Consider the following 26,729-nt stretch of genomic DNA (forward strand, 5'->3'; position numbering starts at 1 on the left):
GAAACATAATGTTCCAGAGGTGCTCTATTGGATTTATGTCAGGTGAGCGTTGGGGGCCAGTCAATGGTATCAGTTTGTTCATCCTCCAAGAATTTCCTGCATATTCTCACCACATGAAGCCAGGCACTGCCGTGCATAAAGAGGAATCCAGGACCCACTGCACCAGCATAGGGTCTGACAGGCAATCCAAGGATTTCCTCATGACACCTAATGGTAGTAAGGGTGCCGTTGCCTAACCCCTTAAAGTCTGTGTATCCGTCCATGGATATTTTTCCCCAGACCATCAGTGGCCCTCCACCAAACCGGTCATGCGGAATGATGTTACAGCCAGGATAATGTTCTCCACCATCATAAAAGCCAAACCAGACCCTTTCAGTCTGTGACATGTACTCAGGGTGAACCTGCTCTCATCTGTGCAAAGCACAGGGCGCCAGTGGTGGACCTGACAATTCTGATATTCACTGGCAAATGCCAATCGGGCTCCACGGTGACACGCAGTAAGCACAGGGCTGACTAGAGGACGGTGGACCCTCAGGCCACCCTGAAGTCTGTTTCTGATTGTTTGGTCAGAGTCATTCACACCAGTGGACTGTGGGAGGTCATTTTGTGGCGCTCCGACAGTGCTCATACCGTTCCTCCTTGCACAAAAGAGCAAACCTTTAATGGGATGTATCCAGGAGGAGTTGGACTACCTGTACAGCTCTGTAGGGTCCAGGTATTGCCTCATGCTACGAGTAATGACATTGACCCTAGCCAAATTAAGGCACTGTTTATGAATGCTTAAAGCGTGATGCAATTTCTTTCTTTTTTTTTGACTTAGTCAAACAGTTATTTCCAACCTATGCCTGGCCACTGACTCTCTGATGCTACTTAAGACATACTCTCATTCCAGTAGAAGTAGATTTCTATTCAGCTACATGTTGTCGTCACAGACTTCAGCAGAGGCCAGAAACAAACCAGGGCGATGTTGTTTTTTCAACAAAAATTAAATTCACTGTATATGATTGAAGAGTACATGTGAAAAACTGGAGATGCAGCCTCCGGTGGGAGAATTTCTCTTGGGATGTGAAACCGGAATAATAATGACACACAACTGAGAGGAGAGGAGGGATTTCTGTGAACCAACCCTGTCACAACAGAGACCAGAATAGTGGTATTTTGAGTAAAGGGGATCATTACTTTAGTCACTGTGGCAAGACTTGGTAAATCCCAGAAGGCAGCACGAGTAGAATTGAAGTCTTAATTTTTTGGATCTCCTTTCCTCCACATGAAAATAAAATAAAACGAGTGGACACACAACTTGAGTTACGTATCTTTTACATTTTTGTTATGCTTGATGGTTTTCTCCAGCTAGTCATTTGTGGCCTCATGAATAATTCAAGTGTGAAAAATCAAAATGAAATGCGAGAGCGAAATATATGTCACACGAGGTTTAACATAATAATAAAGCCTCCACTGTTGATTGTCATCCAGATCTGGCTTCGTTTCAGCCACGCATTCTTGCCATTTCACACCTTCAGCCCGGCTGATGGAAAGAACAATCATATTATATCAGCTGAATCATTGCTCTTAACATGTGTGGAGCTCCATTACAGCTATCGCTTGGAGTCAGGGAACAATCGTGACAACGTACTGGAGAGGATTAAACGCGACGGTGCTCTTTGTGGACAAGTCATATAAATGCCAGACCATATAATTATGATTAGAGGGAATCTCCAATAAATGTTAATTGAATTAGGAATTCAGATAGAGCTCTGTCGAGTTTGAGATGAATGTGTGATGATTCAAACTTGTTTCTGCTGTAAAAATGCTGATTTTAATTTGGTCAGAATCGCGGGTACGTTAAATAGATCATGCTGCTGAGTTGTTTCATTCCCATCTCTGCTCAATTATACATTTTTCTAATGAAATTAAAGGAAAGTGCAGTGGTGTGAAAGGTTGCTCAGAGTGGTAGTATGAAGCCAAATGTTTTATTGCTTTCTGCTCTGTTGCTCAAAAGTACCATTCATTATAAAACAAAACGGGGGAGACTGCAACAGAAAGCACTGCAGAAAACGCTGCTATATTACCAGTAATCAGTGGAAGTGCCATCATTTTGTAAGGGCTGACAAGCCAGTCCCCTTCCAGACAGGCACCTGGAGGATGTTTACATCTTTAATCTGAATCTCAATGAATGTGCATTTAATTTATAAAGACACAGTCAGGTGTTTACTTGTAATTGAGAGCTATTTTCTGCCAGTGAGCTTGATCACATCCATTATAAATGATTATGTGACCATCCATGGAGCTACTGTTGCTTTCAAGCAATATTTGCAAGCTAGATTGGTTGTTTTTACACATTTCACTGCAAACAGCGGCTATTCATGCTCATAAAACCGAACACTGCTAAATGTATACGTGCATTGTCATAATAGTGTCACTTAGAGCTGGGCGATATAAGATTTTTTTCATATCACGATATGTTTTTTTCATTTCAGGCGATAACGATATCTATCATGATATAAGCCAAATAACTATATTTGTAAGATTTAAATGTGACGTTGCTCACAAGTAAAATGTGAAATAATCAGCAGCTTGTTTTGATTTAAATATTTATTTCCCATAATAAGTTCAACAGGGTGGATGTACTTAAGGAACATGAGACTTTTTCAGATAAATAAAGGCAAATATTGCAAACTACACAAAAGCAGCCGCTAAAGCGTTTAAGTTTCAAAATAGAACAAACGAAACAGACTACTAAATTGTCAATTCCAAAATATTAATTCCAATTCCAAAATATTAATTCTAAAAATAAATCTTAGTTTGTTTTACAGAAGAACAGACAAAATTGACGAACTTTTGTCAATATCAAATAAACTGAGAACTAAAAGGAAATTCTCAATCTCTCCTTGTTGTATAGCTTAGCTTTTCAAACAGTTTTAACAGTTACTTTAGTCTGACAAAAGCCAAATTACGAATTAGCGCTTCCAGTCAGAGATTGAGCATGCACTGGTCTATTGTATTTCCAGACTTGCTTTCGGCACAGTTTACAGTGCGAGCTACTCTGTTTTTTGTCAGACTTGAAATAGCCGAAATACCTCCACACTACGGAACTTCTATGGCTCTTCCGTTCGACAATCTCTCCGGCATTGGAACCATCATCTGTTTTCTCTTCGGTAACCTTCGGTCATGCTCGGTTGATTTTTCTCTAGTCGGCACACTCATTTCCTCCATTACCGTTGGCTGCTTCCCAAACAAATACACATGTGCGGCACGTAACAAGTCACGTGACGTGACGCTGCGGCTGTGATTGGTTCGGCTCTGCGCTACTTAATTTGGATTGGCTGTTGTTCTTTTTTTTTTTTTTTTTTTTTTTTTTTAAAGAGGACAACAGAGATGAGGCCTAACACAATAGTTTAACTTTTCTATCGAGGAAAATTTATTTCGCAATACATATCGTTATCGTTCTATCGCCCAGCTCTAGTATCACTGATGCTGATGTGCTACACAGAGTGAAAACAACCTGCCTTACTAACATTAGAAGACTATCAAACTTATGTAGTGTAGCATTATATTGCTGACGGGATGATAACATGAAAGACAGCCGTTCTCCTAAGAGCGTTTTCAAAGGATGGTAAAAGTTTTCACTACAAAAAAGCTTCTTGCACATAGATAGCCTGTAACCAGTGTAAGAGTTTTTAAAACAGTGACCCCATGAGATTTTCACCTTAAATCAGGGAGATATAGATAAAGGTCAGAAAGCAATTTAAGCGCTTCTGCAGGTCTGCTCAGAAGCTTAATTTGATAAGGGGATCATAAGAAAGGTCTTGCCAGTGGAATTGGTTTTACTGCCACAGAGCTGTAATGAGAAAGCAGCTGTTAACAGGTGCCCCATTTTGCCACTTTTTTAGAGTAACTGCGATGCTTGCTAAATTTATCATCCATCCATCCAAAATGCAACTGTTGCACCTGCTTCTCTTTGGGAGAGACTGCTAAGCTTATCTATCTGATGTCCAATTGCCATTCACCTTAAACAGAATAATAAATACAAAATAAGATTTTCTTCTCTTATTTTGTATTGAGTTGGAAAATTATTATTTTTAAAAAAATTGAGTGGTCATTAAGATGCTGGAGCAAATCATTTCCTCACACTCTCAATCCTAGAGAAGCATGATTAGGTAACTATAGCTGTGGTGACTGATATTGTTAGCCTATGTACAAGCTTATACAAAAAAACCTTGTTTCATGTTTCCAGCCACATTAATGGCACAAAGGATTATTTTATCAGTATTTGTATGTTGATAAAATAATTGTTTGAGAAGCCTCCTGGATTATCCTCCAATGTCACACAGTAAACCTCAGTGATCCGCAAACAGGATTAGAGCTTAATCTTCTTATTAAATTGTCATTCATGTGCTATATAATGACGCAATCCATCTGCAAAATCACTCAAATCTTTATTACAAAATAAAGACATTCTACCTACACACTTTTATTTACACATTGTGCATTTCTTCATTCAATATTTTTGGAATAAGACAAGAGTACAACTAAAGACTTTTAATGCAATTTGATAACGTGCTTTACATATGCAGTGTTAATGCAGGAATGATCAGCCAGGGATCAAAATGGAAACTTTTTACTCAACAACAACAACAACAACAATCTTTATTTATAGAGCACATTTAAAAGCCTTGGGCATACCAAAGTGCTTTACATAAAACAATAAAAGGTTCAAACATTGATAACGGATAAAAAAAAAAAAAAAAAAATAACGAGTTATGTTCATAGATAAAAGCTACCAATAAGAATGACTACAGCACATGGGTAATAGCAAGATAAAAGCTGTACCACCATAATAAAAGACACCAATAGAAAGATAGGAGGGAATTAATACAAGAGGTCAATAGGTCACAGCAACCAAACAAACAAACAAACAAACCAGCAATTAAAAGGTGGAGAAGGCAAGTTTAAAAAGATATGTTTTAAGCTGTGATTTAAAAGAATGAATAGAATCAGATGCCCGGATGCCAATCGGGAGATTGTTCCACAGCACAGGTGCAACAAGAGCAAACGATCGATCACCTCTAGTCTTAAGTCGAGATCTGTAACTCTTTAGAATTGACTGCGCATCAGGGCATTAGACTGATTTTCCTTGGATACCTCGATAGAGAACGTACCGAGTCAATGGAACATTGAATGGCTGCCAGGCACTGCTAAAAGGAAATCCATGCATTCAGGACAGAGATAATGAAACCGAGTTAAGTCAAATCTTAAGACACGTACGAGTAACTCGCTCTCAGTCCCGTAACAGTAAAGATTTTCTCCTTTAACTGAAATCTAGTTATTCTCTGCTCATGATGGACAGCTTATAAAATGAAGGCAGTTGCTCTCAGTCCTTTTTAATCCTGAGGTTATGGGAACTAAGTGCGCTTAACTTTTCTCCACTAAACTTATTTGGCAGATATCAGCTCATTTTCTGTGGCACTGTGTAGGACAACAAATTTGCCTTTGATAACGGGATCTGAATGTAAGTACTCACAATGCAGGTGATTTTGACCTTAAGAAGTCACACTGGCTTCAGTCAGAATGTGGTTTTCGTGAGTAATATTTTTGTAAAATTTTCATGTCTTAATAGTATACGCCTTCACTGACTATCAGTCATATCGCTGATAAATTAGGCTTTTCAATCCTCCAAGCATCATAAATAATGATAATGACTTACAGGAGATTTGATGAGGAACCATCTCTGTGTTTTTGTGGTCAAAGTGCCCTTGAACATAAATAACGGTGCCTGAAAAATGTCTTTCTTGGAGTACTTGTGCTCTGCTCGTTAGCTGAAACTATACAGCTCAATATGGCTTTTGCAGCTTGGTAACCTTAAATTGCATTGTTGCTGTAATGTGCCTGATCAATCTACTTCGCTGTTACAAATGCCTTAGAGTGCAAAAAAATATAATGCTAAATTACTCCGAGATTCGATTTTTATAATAGGTTTCACATGAGGGGCATGTCTACGTCTTTTCCTGGAGAGCCTAGCTCATTTAACACTTCCATCATGGCAATCTGTTCACGAGGTGGAAAGAGATTTGTGGTAAATTGTGGAGTTTGAGGAACGGTAGCCGCAGGGATTTCCTTTGAATGTACTTTTAATTTCAAATGAGACACCGGTGTAAAACCAAGCCAAGAAATGCACACATTAAAACAAAAAAAATTGATTTGTGCTGACTGAGCTGGATTTTTTGCAGAAGGTCTCATTTGATAGCAAATATTTTTTGAGGAATACATAGACTGTCTTTTTTCATGTCAGAGATAAGTGTTCTGGCAAATCCATCATGTGCCGCCTGCTGTCAGACTGTGGGAAAAACAATTAAAGGTTCCACACACAGGTCGAGTTGCTCCGATAGTCAATGAAGGCAACCTCTCTGGGTGGGCCTAGAAAAGATAGATTCATTAGGAAATGCCAGGGGAGGAGGGGTGGATGTGTAAGACAATTAAATGACCTACACTGGAGGGGACTGAGGACTCGGGGGGCTAAAAAGATGAAGGGAAAAGCCAACTGTTCAACAAACAAGTTCCTAGAACAAAGTTTGCACAGTACACTGTAATTATTAAGCAATTATAGGGATTTGGGTCAAAAAGGAAAACGGTAGACACTGACAGTGAAGTCATTATGGTGATCGAAGAGCTTAGAGGGTGTTAAAACTTCAGCATATAGAACTGTAAGACTTTGGAGTGTCCCCTGAAGGTCAGTGATATGCACACAGACACAGCTACACATTAATTTGTATACAAGCAGCCAGCAGAAGCACATTCTTGGCATTCGGTCAAGTCACAGACAATGTACAATATGGCCACAGATGACGCTGCTGTGTCGGTGCACGAAAGTGGCCTTCCAGATGCCCGTGCACGGTCGCTCAGTTAATCAAACACTCAGTTCATTAATGCTGCTTGTCACTAGTGTCAACAATCGAGAAAGTGCTGAGTATTGAATCGCGGAGGACTTTGTTCGCCAACCATTCTTGGCAGGCATTGATTTTAGCCGATAGTCCTTTAGCCCTCAGGCAGCAGGATGTAGCTCATTGATGAGACATTTTATCAGGGAAAAGGTCAGCCCGAGTGATTGATATCCTCTTTTATGAGTCGTAATATGGACGATATTAGTTGTGCACTTTGACTGCTCAATCTCAATGACATTTACTACAACCTGGCCATTAAAAAACGATATAGGAGTGAGACTGAATAACAATAACGTCCTTATTTTTGTGTATTTGAATGTTGAGCATCTATAAAACATGCGCTGCTGTCTTGCATATGACGGTGACAGCCCTTTTGGGGTCTTTGTTCAAGTGTTGTTTATGGCTCCTAAATGTGAGCTTGGGTAGATGGTGGTATTGATTATTTGTCTTAACATTGATCCATGCAGATAACCTTATGTTCAGTAAGGAATGGATTGAATGGATTTAGAAGATCGAGATTAGCTTAGAGAAGTTAAACTAGGCATAATCTTTTGCTAGCTAATAGCTAGCTTAACAACCACTCTACAGATTAGCATAAACGTGTGTGGACATTTAGTACATACTGACTTATGTGATGCAAGACATTTGAAGAACATAACACTCGTTAAGACTGACTTAAGTTAACAAAATGAATGAAGTACAAGTACATCTCCATTATTTGCCAGAACTTAACATACCAACACGCTAACCTGTGATGATGGACACCGTGCTAAATGTATGTTATAATGCCACAGTTAGCATTCTGCTTAAAGCACTGCACATGCTCTGTTTTGGGGATTTTGACTGTAGATCTGTAGCCATGTTCAGGCAAAGCTTAAATGAACTTCATAGTTCCGTTTGTCAATACTTGCAAAAGTCACTTTGTGCCTAACGAAGTGCACTGGAAGACTTAGTCAGCACCCAAGCCATACCTTGTCATAAACAGAACTTCATTTCATGACAAGGTGATATCCATACTTCTGACTGGAGGCACTGAACTAGCAATTCCGTTGTATTTGCATATGCGTATTTCTCATCTTGTTCTGCTTACAGTGGCAAATTTACTTCTCAGCGTGATACTGAAGGATCCATGCATAGCTAATGCTCAACGGTAAATTACACTAATTGTTTTAAACCCTGACATACCGGCACAATTATACCTGTCTCAGCAGTGCAGGCAAATGTATTATTGATCAAAATGTTCGCTCGTTAAATGATATCCTATTGCAGCAGGAAGGGTAGGGAGCAAGGGAGATGTATGCATGGGGAAGAAACTGATTTTCTACCCGATCCATTCAGCTGTGATAAACTTCTCATTCTTGCTCTGATAGGTCACTTTGTTCACTTTAACAAACTCACAAAATACATGAATGACTCTCAAGTTCCTCTCTTGACTAACTGGATCCTTACATTCACTGAAGTGCTGTCCTGTAACTTGCATCCAATAAGGAAAAAACATTCCTTAAAATCCCCTTAATATGCAACATTCATTGCAATGAGAGCCTCATCAGTCGTTGCAAGAAGTTTGATGCTAATATTTCTAACAAATCTATACTGTACAGTGCATTCATGATGTATTTATAGCCTCTTACTTTTGTGCATTCTACATATTTGTTCAAACATTTAATATGGAAAACCCCCTGAAATTTGTCATTTTTGAAAGCCTTAAGACTCATCACTGTGTACACCGAAATTATCCTTAAGCCTTGTGAGGAGCTGCACTGGTTTCTCCTAGTGTGTGCCAAAATGAACTGATTGGACACAGTTCAGTCCATAAGGTCATACATTAAACAAGTCCAAGACAAAAACCAAGCCAAGTAACTCTCTGTAGACCGCTAGTATAAAACTGCACCCATGCATAGATCATGATACGGGTCAAAAAAAGCCTAGCAAGTGACCTAATTCTGAAATGGAATAAGTTTCCAACTGCCAGCACTCTTCCCAAAGTTTGGAAAAGAATAATCATTTAAAGGCGCTCAGTCAGTGAAGTGACCGAGAACCAAACTGCCTCTCTAACAGCTCCAGACGTCTATTGCAGAGATAGGAGAGCCTACCAGAACTACCTGAGCAGCTCCTGATCAATCTTGGTTGTGATAGTAAAAATTCTCAAATCTAAGACAAAAAATTGAACACTGTATTTTGTGAATACCAGATCATCACCTGGCTAATGGGGAAAGGGCATTGAGGACGCTGCTCCACACTAGGCAACAGTTCATCTTTCAGCATGACTGCAAACTAAAACATGCAGTTTCGGCAGTGCTGGAATAGCTGCAGGTCAATTTTCTGTTTATACATGAGTAGCTAGGTAGCCCCAACACGGACCCCCATAGTATATCTGTAGAGAGGCCTGAAGATGGCAGTTCAGACACAGGCAAACGGGCCTTCCAACAGTACCGACTGGAGAGTCTGAACTTTAACAATAAGATTTTTTTAAATATATATACATATGTGTATAGATTTGTTTTAAAAACAGTTTAAAACATTCAAAAATATATTACAATGTGAAGAAGAAAATGTTAAAACATGTTTATTTAATGTCTTTTTATTTTAACCAGATAGTGCCTACCCATACACTCATTTAATACCACTTTGTTACTATTGCATAGAAGCATTCAATGACTAAAACAATAAAGGCGACAATGCGTGCGACTCAACCAGTGGAGAGTCCCAGATGTAAGGCTACATCTTCACATGTAGCTTATCCACCAAATAATCCTCAGTCTCATTTCTACATTGCTTTAAGCACCCTTTAAGTATTATAACACAAGCATGTGTAGAAGTGGCATCATTTGCGGCTACATTTAAGTGACTATTTCACTGAATTGTAGTTCTGGGAGTGGGGAATGCTGTATAAACTGTATCAACAGCAGGTGTAATTATCTTAGCACAAAAACTGTCCTCTTGAAACTCACTTTGCAAAAACTTTAACTATTGCTAATCCAGGCTCCACATTTTATTCTTGTAAAGATGAAATTGATAACTTTACAGTTCCCAAGAGTGCATGATGCTTATTTTATAAACCTTTTTGCTATGTGTTGATCCAGTTTGCCGCTGACTGTTTTAATTTATGCCCAGGCTTGAAATCGCTATTGAACATCACGGGGGCCAAGTGTTCCAAGCAATAACATGAATAATCCATTGGCAGTTCCTGTTAGACCAAAACAGAATGAGGCCATTCTCAATCACCATTATACTCAGGGGGAGTGCAACCAGGCTGTAGCAGCATTAGCCTTTCCTACTAAAAACTGATCACACTTTGCCTTTTGAAGTTGTAATCCATCTCACTAATAGGTGCACTTTGGGGTATTTAATATTAAATATTCTGCGAATGTATAATCACTTCATGAAAGAAATGGGTTTTGGAGACTTTTTTTTTTCTTTTCATTTGCAGGCCCAAGTGCAATATATACTTTCATCCACATGAAAAAGCAAACTCAGTAATGCTGAGAGTGATTTGTGTTTGTATTATATTGAAAATATAAATAATCAATTTATAGGCTTTAGGCTTTTAATCGACCACAAGTAAGTAAGTTATGAGTGATCTACCAATTATGAGTTCCCAAAGAAATAAACGAAACCTTTCAACTTTACAGTGGAGATGCAAATCTGTTGATGGTTCCAGCTAGCTTCACATCCTGACATTGAGCTTCAGAGTTAACTGATGAAACTTGTGAACGCATGATTCTTTCCTTAAACACAGAAAACGTTTGCCCGCTCAGCGCGCACTTCAGAAGAAAATGGATATATCTCACCGCTTCTTGGCATGGAGACCACTTTAAATTCATCACACAGACCTATTGCCTATGCCGTGCACGTTTGTCAATCTGCCTGTGAAATGAAGAGCCAGGGGCTACTGACCCAGACACATCAGCTCCTTTTTGGCCTCTAACAACACTTTCTGAAGTCTTCACATTCACACATTGATTCATTATTTTCAGTTTGCTGCTGCCTTCGAGGACACGGCTCAGTTTTTGTGTGGAGTGAGTGGGCAACAAGTACAGTTTATACAAAGTGGTTATGATGGCTGATGCAACAGACTTTGAATAATGAATATAAAATAAAATGCATGAAAGTGAAAAGCTTTATCTTTTAAATGAAACCTTTGGGATGTACAGTTGCTACGAACATATAGTACTGTGCAAAAGTCTTGAGCCACCCTTCATTTCTTTATATAGATTTCTAGGAAAATGGGAAATGGATGCATTGATATGTTGATCTATTATTTGGCAAAACAGCATTTGTATGTTTCTAAAATCAATATTTGGTATGAGCACCTTTATTCTTTAACACACACAGAACTGTCTTAGGCAAGCGTTCTTGTCATTTCTTACATATTCTTCAGGAATAATTCTTCAGGCTTTTTCAAAGCTCTTCTTGGGATGTTGGCTGTCTTTTATGCAGTTCTGATGATCCCACAATTTCAATGATGTTGAGGCTCTGGAGAGGCCAATCCATGACTGACAGTGTCCTCACCTAGTTTCTGTCCAGTTATCGTTTTCCTGGCTGGCAGTGCATTTGGGATGATTGTCGCGCTGAAAAATCAACCAGTTGCTTTGCAAATGGAAATGCATGTTATGTTTCTGCATTTATTATTTCATTAATTTTGCCAAAATCCCCAACAAGCACCACAGGCTGAAATTAATGGTTGTCAAACTGTGTTTTTTCAGTAAATCAGCTAAAATAATCTGAACAGATTCTGTGGTTTAGCATCAGTCTGCTAACTTTCTATTTTGTCTGTGGCAATTAAAAAGCCACGTAAACCAAGGGGTTTACGTGGCTTTCTTCAATGCTTGAATGATTTATTGGTCAATGTTTAGTGGAATACAAAATACATTGCCTTAAATTGCATTGCATCTGAAAAAGATCAGATATGAGGGCTGAACTGAAAATGAGTGAAAAAGCAGCCAATGTCCTAACGTGAGCCTCGTCTTTTCCACAGTCATGTACTTACACCTGAATTAGCTTGTCATATTACAAAAACGAAAAGTTTTCACTGCAATACTTTACACAGTGTGTACTGTGCACTTTTAAATCAACAATAGGCTCTTTCAAATTAAAAATCGCACACCATTAATCTTTGTCACACTGAAAATGTTATGGCATTTTCAATTGAATTCCACCGCAAGCACAGATACTACAAAGACTTTGTCCTCTCTCTAGGTTCTTCTTTTCTCCTTCCTCTTACCCCAAACAGTAACAGCAGATGGCCACCCTCCCCGAGCCTGGTCCTGCGACAGGCTTCTTCCTGATAAAAGAGAGTGTTTTTTCCCCTCACCATGGTCACCAAGAGCTTGCTCAGTGGCGGCCACTGGATCATTAGGTTTCTATGAGTAATGTGTTTATGAGCACTGTAGTGTTTTGGTTATATATGCCTAAATAAAATGGGGGCACCATTAGGGTGTTATTTATAAAACATTTATTTAGCATACAACTGAGATGCATTTAAAATATTTACTCCAGTTTTGCAGTAAAATGTTCAAACATCTGTTACAATCATTGCTTTCTTAAATCAGCTGTGCGGTTTTTTTTAACATACACATTCATGCCAGCTGGTTTAATTAAAAACAACAGTCCCATATATTGTACCGTAATAAGACAATGTGTCGTTACTTGTAAAGTTAATGAAAAGAAAGATATGCTATGACAATATACAATACACGACGTATTGAAAACTACCATATCAAAGTACATGAAATGACAGACCCCTGTTAAAAACTTAAGACAGACATCAAAATTTCTTCCAGATGCACATATCCAACAAAAATAAATACTGATGAAAATGTTTAAAATATTCTCAATGAGTGCTTTCCTCAGAAGAACATTCTCATCTACAGTAGCGGAAAATAGTACCTGAAAATGACAGCATCCCTTTTCTGTGAAATAAACTGGAGTAGAAATGAATATAAAAATCTAATAAAATACTCTTGATAAGTCTTTTTTTATTCATAAAAATCAGTACAGAAATGAAAAGTGATTGTAGCTTCTAAAATAAAACAAAAATACAAACTGATTGTCTGACATACAGAAAACATTTTTTTCTTTTTGGCCATGAAGTCCAAAAATCTCTGCAGGGCAAAGTGGCATCAGTGCACTGTCCACTACAGTTATACCACATTTAACACCCATTGTGTTCATTTGATGGATATGCACCAACACTGGCTTTAGAATAAAATGACAAAATAAAATAAATACAATCTCAAAACAGGTTACCCTTCTGCATTCCCAGTGTCTTGATAGACTGTTTGTAAACAAATGATGACTCGTTGTTAACCCGAGTCTGTTTTTGATCCAGCTCACTGTCAACAAAGGAAGAGCTAGTCTCACCTAAGAGATGTTAGGCACCGTTTCTTTGATGTTACACCTGCTGACCCCCATCATCACCTTCTTCTCTGTGTGGCGTCTTGTTGAACAGACATGATGCTCTGTTTTAACCTCTTTGTAAGCAAGTGACTTGCTCTGCCGCAGTAGGTGTGGGTGGTTGTCTGCAGCGACGTCTCCAGCGGTCGAAGCAGCGAGGTCTCCAAGTTGTCGCCGAATTGGTACTAGGATCAAAAGTAAACATGTTCAGCTTTCCTACTCCTCATTTCAGACATGAAACAATAAAAACTGCCTTTTAATTGCATTCTTTCCATGCCCACGTCGTTTTCGGCTGCTGCACCAACTTAAAATGCAGCTCTTCTCGTTCTCCTGCCTTTATGCCTTTAAAATAAATAAATAAAAGCAGCACAAGTGTTTGTTTTTAACACCTGTTGTTTCCTGTGACAGCTTAAAGAAAAGAAAAAGCACAATGACAACTACATTCATCTCACATGAATTAAGTGCCACATTTATCACCGTCACTTCCAGACAAAATAACATTCTGTTTTTGATTCGTATCTGTCAATTCAGAGTGTGTTCGAGTGATGAATATCTATTACCCCAACTATTCGCAAATGGGCTTAATAAGACGTGACAGCGTCGGGGAAAACTACAGCTGCTGCATTCCAGATATGCTTCATTATTGTACGCTTTTGTATCGCCAAGTAAACAGCAAAGGGGGGGAGAAAAAAAATTTAAAAAGAAACTTTCAGCCTCCTCTGTGAATGAATATTGGCAGCCAAGGCTTTTGTCACGTACGGTATGCAAATAAGAATGTGTGCCTTTCACTTTTATATTGAGGTGCACCAATCTTTTACTGCTCGAGTAAATAAGGGAAATCACTATTTTACAATGTCTTATTTGACTCGAGTTTGGCAAAGTATTACATTACTCAAAGCGCACTTTCTTTATTATCTTTCATATAGTGCAGAAGGCAATAAAATACCATTAACAGCCTCCTATTGATTTTTATGTGGATGTGGCGGGTGCGTTGTCCACACAGCCATCATGATGTCTCAAACTAGCATCAGCACTAAAAATTTTACAACTCTTCTGTGGGCTTGGCTGGGTAATGGTAGTGCCCTTTATTGCAAGCTCCTCTGCTGGCTGAGAGAGAGCCTGCCTTGGGAACTAGGCTGACTAAGGGGGTCTCGGTTGGATCGAAATTAGAGTTTGTTCGAGAATTGCCTGCGCCGAGCTTTGGGATGATAGCCTCAAAAGACTGGAGTGGGAACAAAGTGGGAGGAGACTGTGGAGCTGAAGCAACTGAACGCTCTGATAAAAAAAAAAGAAAAGAAAACTTGAGCAGAACAGCTAAAGATAAAAACAAAAGGAGAATCATTTTTAAAAGATCTTCAGATCTCTCTTCCAATACAGCGACTGTGAAACACGGCCCTTTATCTTAGAAACATCTTTTCAACTTTTTGCTTACTAACGAGAATCCGCAGCACTCCTCTGCCTCCTAAAACCTTGTGGATATGGTATGTGCTGTATGTGTTTCTGTGCTGTCTGAGAGACTGATGGAAGCATGAGGACCGAGTGCCCCCATAATGAAGCCTGCTCGTTTTCTTAATGGCTGAGAACATTGCCCGCACTGATAGCGGCCTGGCTCGGCCCTGTGGCGGTAATGGATGGAGACCAGCTAATGAAGCTTCCCTTGCTCCCCCCAATAGCTGCCTGCATGTTGACCGGTAAGCTGAAATCAAAATGAGCAGATCGCAGGGGAGCTGCCAGCAAAACAGTGAAAGAGCTCTCAGGCTCTTCTGCTTGCTCACTTATGATACAAGTGCTGCATTTTAGCCTTTCAAGGCCTATAAGCTTAAACACATTTCAAGTTTCCAGGTGCTTTTTTGTTCAGTCTTTATTTCCAGGTGGTGTCCTGTGTCCAGACTTAAAGATGCTATGTTGACACTTTTTACAGGTGTTAAATCAAAATCAGACCTAGCCAGTTGTTTCAAACGGGTAAAAATCACACCTATGTTATTTACATCAAAACGCCCAAAAAATACCAAAAAAACCAAAAACAGACTAATCCTACGAACATACACTGATTAGGCATAACATTATGACCACCTGCCTAATATTTTGCTGCCAGAAAGAGGCCAGACCTATCGAGACACGGAGTCCACTTGACCCCTGAAGGTGTGCTGTGGTATCTAACACCAAGATGTTAGCAACACATCCTTTAAAAGGTGGGTCCTGTATGGATCAGACTTGTTTGTCCAGTACATCCCACAGATGCTCAAATAGATTGAGTTCTGGAGGCCAAGTCAACCCCTAAAGTCATTACGCACCTCAAACTATTCCTGAACCACTTTTGTATTGTGGCAGGGCACATTATCCTGCTGAAAGAAGACACAGCCACCAGGAAATGCCATTTCCATGACGAGCTTACAATGTCTGCTGTATTGCTTAAGTACATGTCAAAGTGACAGTCACTTGGATGGCAGAACCCAAGGTTTCCCAGCAGAACATTGCACAGAGCATCACACTGCCTCTGCTGGCTTGAAAGAAACTGTTAGTGTCATTCACTTCACCTGTCAGTGCTCACAGTGTTAAAGCCTGATTGGTGTACACTGTTTGTGTCATCAGTGCCGAACAAAAAAAAAAAAAAAAAAAAAAAAATCACACTCTGTGACATGAGTCTTCCATTACATAAAAAACCCCAAACACAGCATAGCCAGAGGAGCTGTAAATCTTCACAACCCTGAAGAAATGATCTAGATGGTTAAAATACATGTTTGTGACCTGTATTTAAAGATATACAGTCAGTCTTAACAAAGTGAAAAATATTGACAGACAATTGGTTTCAGTCCTTTCACCCAATTTGTGGACAAAGTGACAAAAAGCCTTTTTCTGGAAAGCAGCCACATTCAATAGTAGTTAAATAAATTCAGCTTTGCGTAGATTTGTCAGGCATTTGTGTTCACAGTGGTATAAAATCTAAGTGAAATGACCTCTTTGTCTAAACTGCATGTGAAAATGTTTGAATAAATGCCTTAAATGTTGAGAAGCAACAACTTTGGCTTGAATTTTTAACCTTGCAGTTAATAGGATACCAAGCAACCGTTTCACTGACTAAAACTGGATGGAGCCGACATGCCTGGTTTGGAAGACCAAAGACAGGATGATGAAAATGTTTAACAGGCTATTGATTAAGCACTCGTGGATGGAAGCATCTATAAGAGAAAAGCACTGACCTGCAGTGCTTATTGATAATGTAATAACTGGCAAATGTTTCTCCAAAATAATCTGGTCTTCCTACAAAACTGCCCTCAAAAAGCAATTTCTCACAAGAATAAACATGTCCCATGATATATTAAATATCTTCTAACTTTTTCCAGTCAGTTATTTCAAGAATGTGTTGTAAACCTTTGGAAGAATAAATGTTTTAATACCTTCAGATATGTGGCTAATTTTCATATTTGATTTTTTAAAATATTTCTTACATTTGAAAACTTCTAAATTAACATGCAAATAAAAATGATTTCATGATCTGTTTATTTTCTATGAATTAAAACTGTGTCTGTTCTTTGAATGATTGCGGTTTAAAGATTCCAAGAAATAAACAGACACTTGTAACGTGTTTCTAAATGATTAAACTTCTGATAAAAACCCCATTAGGTTTACAAGAAACCACTGATCGATCACAATCCACACAACGTTAACGCCCCAAGCCAAAGATGGAAGAGTCGGCAGCATCACTGAACGGGCAAATTTCACTGGCTGACTGCCAGGTCCCACCCCCAGGCGTGTGCGGCTGTCCCGAGCAGGGGGTTTACCCTCGCAGCCGAGAGGTTTCCTTGATGAAGACTCGGGGCAAAATATTTGCTGTTTATTTGGAGTCTGTGCTTCGGAAACCGTTCAATAAATTACATTTCTTGACATAGTTTTGAGGGATATTTGCAAACTGTGAACCACTGAAACACTGACAATAAGTGCAGCTGTTCTTTGTAGCAACATTTCTTAGCTACTTTAGTGTACAGCTTGGATTCTCAATCTGCGTCTTTGGCTGACTTTCTTGCATGCTGTGTCTCATATACTTCACTGAACAGAGTTTTCCGTAAGAAGGAAGGACACTTGAATATTTGTTCCCCTTGTAAGGTAAGGTAGACTTCTGTGAAGATGCCCGTACCTTCTGAATTGCTTCATAGACAGCTCGAAATGCTGGCTGTTTGTCATCATGATAAACTCCTCTGTTACCATGGAGAATAAAGACACCTTCTTGTTCAGCCTGTTGACAGTTGCTGCCATAGATACAGTGGTCTGGACGGTAGTTCCACTGGCAGGGAAACATATACAGGCTTTCTGTAACACAGTAAGATGAGTGGGTTGACAATGATTCAAAAGAAAACCATTGAAATCCCTGAAATTTGTACTTGACAGTAAACATCCAAAAGAAGAAGCTTCTTTAATTAATCTTTGTCTGCTGGTCTGACTTAACTATCATGACACACAATAACGCCATGTATGTGGTTGCACTAACCTGGGTTATGGTGGAATATGATATTAAGAAGGTCCTGGTCACCCCAGGTGATGTTGAGCTTATACTTCTGGAGAAGGGGCATCAACATTTCCTCCCACTTTAGTGTAACTGTTGTCATGTCATTCTGGAACGACAAAACGCAGAAGGGATGTGTGTCATTTTGATTCTAGAAACCATAAACATGCCATTTTAGCCAATCAATCATTTGGGGAACACTTCCCATCCACGCAAAGGAAAGGGACTGTCTGTCAGCGAGCTCTCTAGGAAGCTTTAGCATTGAATTACAAGAGTGACCTCAGCTGGTCAATTTTAGTGGTGCAGAACAGCTACTTCTAAGGATTTAAGAACATTAGACAGCTCTAGAGGTTTCAGTCAAAATGCAAAACTAACACGGAATTGAGAAAAACATGCCTAATGCAGTCCTTGTTTTAAAAACAGTACTTATTTAGATATTGTATATTAAAGGCCATTTTATTAATCCTTTATTTATCCAGGTAAAAAATCTCATTCAGATTAAAAATCTCATTTCCAAGAGAGAGCTGGCATCATGGCAACAAAAGTCACATACCACATAGGTATATAACATTTAAAACAAATACAAATAAATGTATATCATGACCAAACCCTTTTTAATAGCTGATACACTTTCACATATATCATGACACAATGCGGTATAACCATTAGGCTGGTTAATAAGCAACAGATTTATCTTTACCTTGAAAAATTTTTCCCTGAGGCGTGTCATGTTCATGAGCATGACCCCTGAGTTGATGCCTGTCTTGCCGTAGTAAGGGTGGCGGGCAAAACGATTGTACCAGCCGATACGTGGTTCCTCATGTTCTGGAGCCATGGCAGCTAATTGCCTTGAATTGAACTGAGAAAGCAGAGCCCACATGTCTTCTACTGGCTGCAGAAAAATAATGTCTGTATCTACATAAAGCAAGGAGTCTACCTCCTTCAGAATCAGCTGCAAAAGACATATAGAAAAAAAAGATTAGTATATTCTGAAAAAGCATTACTGTATTAAGCTATCTGAATGTAAAAAGATACCTACTGGCAGAAAAAGCCTCTGAGAGGCACAGGGTTTGAAGAGTTTCTTCCATTCTCTTGCATTCTCCTTGGGAAAAGTGATAGGGTAGATGCTGGAATTAAACCTTGCCCGAACTCTCCGAGGCCACGATTCCAGCTGAAAAAATAAAAAAAAACAAACAAAAAACAGAAAAGCACTAATGTTTAATTGCATCTCTTTTTGAGCTCTTTCATTCATTATGCATCTTTGTCTTTAGAACAAAAAGCACCAAAAACTGGGTAAAGACTTTACTTTCTTCCTTACTTGGTCATAACTGGACACTTAATGCTGTTTCTCCTCTGAAAACAATGAATTGTAGAAGACTAGCTCCTTGATACAGTTTGCAAATGTGTGTTTTTAAGCAGCGGCCCCCAACCCCCGGGCCACGGACTGGTACGAGTCTGTGAGTTGTTTGGTACTGGGCTGCGAGAGTTGAGGCTCGGGTGTGAAATTTATGGTTTTCCGCGTTTTTATCATTATGTTTTTTTTATCATTAGCTCTGTTTCCCTGGGTCTTTTCCCATGTGTTATGAATAAATTTTTTTTGGTACTGGTTTTATTTTGTTGTATTTATCCACGACACCTTAAAGGCCACTCAGTGAAAAAATAGTTGGACATAAACGAGTCTGTGGCGCAAAAACGGTTGGGGACTGCTGTTTTAAAGCAGATATCTTGAAAACAGGAACAGAAAGTGACAAAAGTTACCTGCCATGGAAACCTGGTATTTCCACCGGAAAACAAGACCAACCTCAGGTTTCTTTATAGCATTGTAGCTAAGCTGCCAAAAAGCCATAGATCTGTTGAGCCTTGTATTGTTATAGCTCGCTAAGGTGACTCTGAATTAATCCTCAGGTATGTTTCTACAGGCCAAGGCTGCTAGGATACCTTTCAAGATACATTTAGTAACGCTAATCCTTTTTGTTTGTTTGTTTTTTACTTGCTGGTTTCCAAGTGTTTTCTCAAACACAATTAAAGATTTCTCTGTACTGTAAAGGGGCCTGAGATGACCATTGTTGTGAAGTTGCACAGCATGAATAAAAAAAACTCCAAAGGAACAGTTGGGCTATGAGTTGAGATGGGTTGAGAAACATAGCAAATGAAACCACATATGCTTACAGTGTTTCTGAAACTCTTGTGAAGTTCATCCTCAGCAAAGATGTAAAAGTGCAGAGGCTTTTTGCTGAAGAGAACAGCAGACTTCAACATGGTGATTGTTTCCTCTAGCCTGGGGCCACAGGCCACAACAGCCAGGTGACTCCTCTCATCCCTGCTTTCTGCCTTCACTGCAGAGTTTGACCGCTCACTAAGAGTCAAGAGAGAGGTGGAAGAAGAAAAAAATTTAGGTGTTTATTTTTACATTAGAATGGATACACTGGCAAGTGCAAAAGAAAAAGTGAGTCTCGGCTGACTGGTACTCAGCCCTGTAGGATTGGAACTGTCATTAGATTTAACAGAGGGACTCAGAAGAGAACAGTCATTCATACTTTTTGCTGCCTTCAAGTGCTTCTTGTGAATTACTGCTTTCACGTTTGGACATAATGAATGTAGCCTGTCATATTCAATCATTTCCATGTATGCACAGAAATGTTTACTGTATGGAAAGCCCATTAACACAAATACAATAAGCAAAATGTTATATTTTATTCAGACCTCAAATTTGAACTGGTTGTTTCCAGCCTTGATTAAATTATACCACAAAAAACCTTTTATTATACATAAAATGAAAGATTTAATGCTTTAATGCTGTGCTAGTAGCAGGAATGCAAAAACTCAAAAACAGTCACACAGAACACTGTGGATGCAGCAGTTATCAAGCATGTACTCTGAACTGTGGATCTACGAAGTAGGTGAAAAGTGTAAAGCTGGAGGCAGTTGATTATTGCAACATGTATCATTCATAGTTTCACAAAATCAGGCATACCTAAAAGATGATTCCAATAAGCAGTTCACTCCACAAACATCAGCAGGCAGTCTCCAATATGGATTCCAGTAAGAAACTGACTGTGACTTACACCTGACAGAATAGAAACATCATCTTTTGGATCCTCAGAATCAAATCTCTCTCTCGGATATCAGTAGTGTTTTGTGATTTTCATTAAGATTTGTTTAACATGTGGCGGTTCTTTAAATCCAGCCTAAAGCTAACCTTAAGCTTATCGGTTATCTAGCAAGCTAACAGGTGGTAGCTAATGGTTGTTTTCAGATTATGTGGTGAAAAACAGCACAACTAAAACACTGAACATTTTTAACTTATCCAAAACACGCCAAATTACTATTTGTTTGGTAGCTAGCTAACGTAAACTAGGTTTTACAATACATGTATCGGCTCGTACACGCTAGCTGAAGCAAGTAAACTAACGTTAAACTGCAGCGATATGCTAAAGGTGCAAATGAAGCTGTAACAAACAGGTAAAGCTAACTTCTACTAATTTTTGTACTTTAAGTGTAAAATTGGTTGACACAGCTAGCTAAGCTACCTGTCAAGCCCTTCTTCGCGGTCTCGGAGGCCTTCCAGGCCTGGCCTTTTCCTGAGAAGGTGCCCGGTGTCATGACTTTTCCTGCCGGGTATTCCGTGTTCTTTTACTGTCCACCCGTCTCTGTCCTCTAAGGTGGAGGCTAGCTGATTGAACACATACAAAAAGGAAAAGAAGACGAAGATCATGCACAGGAGAAATGTGTGAAGATAGCATCGCATCTTGCGCTTCAGATTTTATAGGTTAAAGAAACATTTTCATGTTAAGCTTAGCTAGCTATCACACGACATATCACCAGCTAGCTACTTTATCGCATTATTAAGTCAGAAAGTAAGCAGACAGGCACAGTTGGTGTTTACAGTTTCAGCCCCACCCACTTCTGTTACACGTGTTTTGTCTTATCAGCCATGTACCCACACTGCGCCACAGTTTACAGTAGTAAGTGGCACATGCAGGGCAGAGGTGGAGTCATTCACAATTACAGCACACATTGTAGAAAAAAACCCAAAAACCCATAACGATTCTACAATCAGTATCATTCCTTCTTGAACGAAATTCAGGGAACGCTCAAAGCGCCAACTGAATACACGAATAATGAAGTTTTAAACTTAAAAGCTTAGACAAAATAGTCTCCTTTATGAAGTGGTGGTACATATTTAAATCTCCTGTAGTTACTGGTGTATAAGCAGTATTTTTAATGCATTAATGCGCCATATTTTATATCCGTGTCAAATGTGCAATACTTCTCTGAAAAGCAGGGAGGCGTGTGTGTGCGTGCGGGTGTGAATAAACAGGTGGAAAGATGAAAGCATCTCAAAATTGCATTTGTGTTCATTAACTGCAGAAATTTATTTAAGTTCTTTTTGATCATTAAAAACAAAAATAGCCAAATATCTACAACTTACTTTATTCAACATCATTTTACAATATAAACCAGTCTATAGATTAGATCATGCTCAACTCTACCAAGTGAAGGAGAAGCATACCGAGAATAGCTCATCAATATTTGTACTAAAAAGTTACACAGTAAACATTTATTGCATTCAACGGGATTAAAAACAATGACAGCCGGATAAGGCCAGAAAAACCAACAGTGTTATGATTTATGATAATGGTAAAATTATAATGCTTTTTTTTTTTAAAAAAAAACAAAAAAACAACAACAACAAAAAAACCCAGAAACATTCTCATCAACAAAGGTTGACATTAAGTGCAAAACACAACAATTTTCAGAGGATGAGCTACAATTGTGAGATGAAGACACATTTCTTCCACAATACATCATTTAATCTGTGCTGTAACGACAAACTGAAAGCGATGCTTGTGTGACACTGAGGTGTTAAACGCAAGTTGCCACAGCACGTGGCGCAGTTCCTCTGACGTCCAGGATTTAATGCTACAGTTCCTTTTCTCAGTTCATCATGATAGATTTTGCTGCAACAGGTCTTTGAACCAAGCAGACACCTTACATATTGACTCCTGAATTGTTTTACTATTGGAAGGCACTGGGGAAAAAAAGTGAATGCTATCATAGTGGCATATATAGTATTATTAAAATAATGTGCATTTTGAAGTTTAATCTCTGACTGAGGTTGTTGAGAGTGCAGGAGAATGGGTTGTGCTGACCAGGGCTGTGGATGTTAGTGAGTCTCTCCGTTAACTGACGAGCTTTCCCCACGGGGCGAAGAGCATCTGGAGACACCTCGTTCAGTATTATCAGAACTTGAGCCGCTCAGATTGTGTTGGTCTCCTGAGGCAGTGGTTACTGGAGTGGATGTGGGTTTGGCTTTCTCCTTAAAGTCTGTGATTATTACAGTCAAGTCTCCAACTGTGACCTCCAGATGCTGGGCGCTGCTCCTGTCTATGTTTTTTAACCTTGGCCTGTTGAAGCAACCCAAAACAAATGGGGTCTAAGTACAGCTTAAAGGGTAAAAAAACATTTCAGTAGCAAAAGAAAAGGAAAAGCAAAAAAGAAAATAAATCAAGGATTACTAAATAGAGTGACCCATTCATTGATTTCTTTGGAAAACAAATTCTTTACCTCATCTTTTTATAGCCCTTCTTTTTCAGTGTAGGTTCTTTATCACTTTTGTCTTTCTCTGATTTTTCTTTCTTCTCCTTTTTGGGATGTGTTGGTGGGGGAAACTGCTGATTTACTTGCTGTGCAACCAGCTGAGAAACAGGCCGGGGTTTTCTAAAAAAACAAAACAAAACAACAAAAAAAAAACAAAACTTGGAGTTATATCAATTATTAATCTCTGCCTCTCTTCCACAGTGTCACTAATGCCCTGTCTTCCTCCCCTGACCCCCCAACCTGTCGACGGAGATGTCTGCCCCTCTCTGAGCCTTGTTCTGTCTGAGATTTCTTCCTATTAAAACTGAGTTTTTCCTTTCCTACTGTTGCCAAGTGCTTGCTCCTGGAGGATTACCTAATTGTTGGGATTTTCTCTGTATTATTGTAGGGTCTTTACCTTGTAATATTCTTATGCTTTGAGGTGACTGTTGTTGTGATTTGGTACAACATAAATAAAATTAAACTGAATATTTAGATCACTCAACCAGTAAGTCGGGTGAGTGAGAGGTTTAGACTGCTTGACTGTGTGTATTAGGTAATTAAAACAAATTTGTGTTAAACTCTTGTCATCAGTGTGTTAAAATGGGCTCCACAAGTTGATGTTATCCAAGCAAGTAGAATCATTCAAAGGTTTAATCTTAAACTGCTGAAGCTTAACTGGAGCATTGGAACAAAAAGATAGAATATTACATAAACGACAGTGATTGAATTCACAGATTCATATACATTTCTGATAAACTCTGCAATGTATTTTACAGAGCAACAACTGTAGACCCTCCTTCTCCACCAAGAACCTTTCAGTCTACATCAGCTGGGAAAACGTGTAAAGAGTTTTGCTCTCATGGTACAGCCACGTTTTAGTTTTACTATAATGACACAGACAGCCGCACGCTTGCACCCTATCAGGTGGACTTCTAAGAAGTATAATAGGAATGACGACTTGTCTGTTCACGCCCACAACAGAATTTAATCTCTGAAAATTTAGCGACTTTTTGCTGTTCTCTCACTACTTCTTCAAATTGCCATGGCTTCATTTGGCAGTGAAAAAGGCACTTGTTACAATTCTAATACACTGTGGAATTTGTTTTGTGACAATTCTCAATCTAATTTTGCCATGATGTCTTTAGACTTCTATGTAACCTTCAGTAATGGATTGACCTGACTCTTGGTCCAAGCAAATACATTTACAGTCTCACCTTTGCAATTAATTTTCTTCCTCTGTAGTCTTTCCTACAAGGAACAAACCCTATGCTTTATGTTTACACCTGCAGACACATGGCCAGTGTAGAAACTGGAAAGTACTATGAAGCAAGTTCAACATACCCATGGTATCCATCCGTTACCTAATTTCAGTTATCCTAACAATGGTGATCAAGATAAGTGGTCACAGGAAACTGATTATCAACTTGCTAAATTTAGTCCAAGGTTTCCTGATTTAGGTATAAGCGTGCTTACATGAAAGGGGTGGCATTGTGATCTGGCAGTCACACTTCAACTGAGCGGTTGATGTACAAAAGGAAGAGTAGACTATAATTTTAGAAAAAAATCAGCGATGTGAGATAAAAAAATAACTGTAGACTACCAGACACAATAGGTAAGATTTCAAATGCTTTGGTCAAAAAGACTGGAACAAAAAGGACTAATAAAATTTAGCCTATTTAAAGCTACCCAACCCCCCCCCAATAAATTGAAATCCTGCTTCCTCATACGGGCCTATGACATTGACATATTATACTATATGTCATATAGTATATGACATAGTCTGACAATGTGTTAAATATTGATCTGATTGGAGAGTGGTTGGCTTTATTCTGATTTAAGTATTTTGGAAGGTTATGTAAGGCTGTAGAGCTGTACCATAATGAGAGATAATTAAAATTTGGTGTGTCCTCTGTACTATGAATGAGGTGGACACAATATTACAACTACAAATTAAAGTATAATTCAATTGAATGTAATAAAACAAAACAAAGGGAAATACTAAGGTCGTAAGCCCAGCCACCAATAAAAACGCCTAAATAAAGTTGTCACGCGTCAACATCACAAATGTAAAAAAGAAAAAAATTGGGGAAAAAAGGAAAGAATGAAAAGCGACTACGTGAATGAGGTTTCGCACAGCTGTGGGTAATTAAAGCAGTTATGGGGTAGGTCCAGTTTTTCTTACCGAGTTGACGTGCCTTTTCTGACATCACACATCATGCACTTGAACGCCTCAGCGCTGTTCCTGAATGTGCACACGCTGCAGTCCCAGTAACCATCGTCGGAGGAGGGCTTCGATTGCCGCTTTGGCCTTCAGACAGAAACAAAACAAAAACAGAGGGACAGTGGCAGTTTTACAGCGGGAATGGTGATTTCACCAACTACGTGTGCGACTAAGGTTACCGCTGGTGGAAATGAACCCTTCGAGGAAGTAGTTTCTGCTCAGAAGGCAGTCAGTGAAGCAAAGCGAGTCTTCACTTGACACAGGCAGTTGCCCCGTATTAAACCAGCAGCCAGCCGCCATGAACACTTCAGTAAAACGGCTTCATCCATTCACGGTGCTTTGCCTTCACGAATTGTCCGTTTAAGTCTAAATTCAAACACACTAGTGAAAGTTTTACCTCGTGGGACTCTTCTTGTCTCCCATTTTTTGAGAATCGCGGTCTTACAGGACTTGAAAAGGATCGATGTTACAGGTGAAAAGACGCATTTAGCTGCTGCTCAGCTGTCGGAGAAACTCCTGTCGAAGGGCGGTCACGTGCTGCGGGTTTACCCAATCACTTTAAATGTAATCACAAGCGCTATAAATGTGATTAAAAGTCTTATTACTGCAGTAAACCGCATGGAAATGCATAAATGCTATGGTATATTCAATATAGTACGAGACAGGGTTTTAAGAAAGAATAGAATCTTTTAGAGTAGGACTAAAAAAATATTTAGGCGTAATTCACTTTAATGTTAATATTTTATGAGATAAAACTCAACCAAAAAGCCTATCGATCTGTTTTGCTATACCCCCCCCCCCCCCCCCCCCAAACTACAAAATACACACGGCGGGGAAATGTGTACTTTACCACAGCTCAGGTACAGATAGCAGAAGAATAAAAAGAGTAAACCAAGAATAAATAAGATAATACAATATACAATGCAATACAATACAATACAATATATACAACGGTAGCTGAGGTTCTATGTACACGCATACACAGTATGTATTATGGATACAGGGTTGTGGAAATATGCAAGTAATACATTTCAACTATTCTACTACTATGTAAGTAATAGATATCTATAAGTATAGACATGTACTTGAA

The 26,729-nt window shown here is 39.0% G+C and overlaps 2 protein-coding genes across 3 annotated transcripts; both read right to left on the bottom strand.

The window, feature by feature from the left end:
• Positions 1 to 12,378: 12,378 nt before the first annotated feature.
• Positions 12,379 to 21,748, bottom strand: gxylt1a (glucoside xylosyltransferase 1a). 2 transcript variants are annotated; one of them, XM_004563769.5, is made up of 8 exons: positions 21,366 to 21,748; positions 20,810 to 20,902; positions 20,005 to 20,191; positions 18,875 to 19,006; positions 18,536 to 18,787; positions 17,821 to 17,944; positions 17,470 to 17,642; positions 12,379 to 13,519 (listed from the first exon to the last, which is right to left on the bottom strand). In XM_004563769.5, exons 1-8 carry the CDS (start codon positions 21,581 to 21,583, stop codon positions 13,355 to 13,357), a joined length of 1,344 nt encoding a protein of 447 aa, XP_004563826.1. In that variant the 5' UTR covers positions 21,584 to 21,748; the 3' UTR covers positions 12,379 to 13,354. The 2 variants fall into 2 exon arrangements, with proteins under 2 accessions (XP_004563826.1, XP_004563827.1); XM_004563770.6 differs by lacking the exon at positions 20,810 to 20,902 and having other exon boundaries at positions 21,366 to 21,747.
• Positions 21,749 to 22,512: 764 nt separating this feature from the next.
• LOC101480430 (YY1-associated factor 2) lies at positions 22,513 to 26,178 on the bottom strand. The gene is made up of 4 exons (XM_004563771.4): positions 26,037 to 26,178; positions 25,601 to 25,726; positions 23,404 to 23,556; positions 22,513 to 23,243 (listed from the first exon to the last, which is right to left on the bottom strand). Exons 1-4 carry the CDS (start codon positions 26,060 to 26,062, stop codon positions 23,003 to 23,005), a joined length of 546 nt encoding a protein of 181 aa, XP_004563828.1. The 5' UTR covers positions 26,063 to 26,178; the 3' UTR covers positions 22,513 to 23,002.
• Positions 26,179 to 26,729: the final 551 nt, after the last annotated feature.

This window comes from Maylandia zebra, linkage group LG7, assembly GCF_041146795.1.
Source record: "Maylandia zebra isolate NMK-2024a linkage group LG7, Mzebra_GT3a, whole genome shotgun sequence".
NCBI lineage: Eukaryota > Metazoa > Chordata > Actinopteri > Cichliformes > Cichlidae > Maylandia > Maylandia zebra.

Bases quoted from the DNA above. Each gene is read 5' to 3' on its own strand.
- gxylt1a (XM_004563769.5), bottom strand. From the start codon at position 21,583: ATGCGATGCTATCTTCACACATTTCTCCTGTGCATGATCTTCGTCTTC. The intron at 18,788-18,874 runs GTAGGTATCTTT...TGTCTTTTGCAG, and splicing joins CTCAGAGGCTTTTTCTGCCA to CTGATTCTGAAGGAGGTAGA. The intron at 17,945-18,535 runs GTAAAGATAAAT...TTGTCGTTCCAG, and splicing joins TCAGGGAAAAATTTTTCAAG to AATGACATGACAACAGTTAC.
- LOC101480430 (XM_004563771.4), bottom strand. From the start codon at position 26,062: ATGGGAGACAAGAAGAGTCCCACGAG. The intron at 25,727-26,036 runs GTAAAACTTTCA...TTCTGTCTGAAG, and splicing joins GACAAGAAGAGTCCCACGAG to GCCAAAGCGGCAATCGAAGC. The intron at 23,244-23,403 runs GTAAAGAATTTG...TTGCTTCAACAG, and splicing joins AAGGGCTATAAAAAGATGAG to GCCAAGGTTAAAAAACATAG.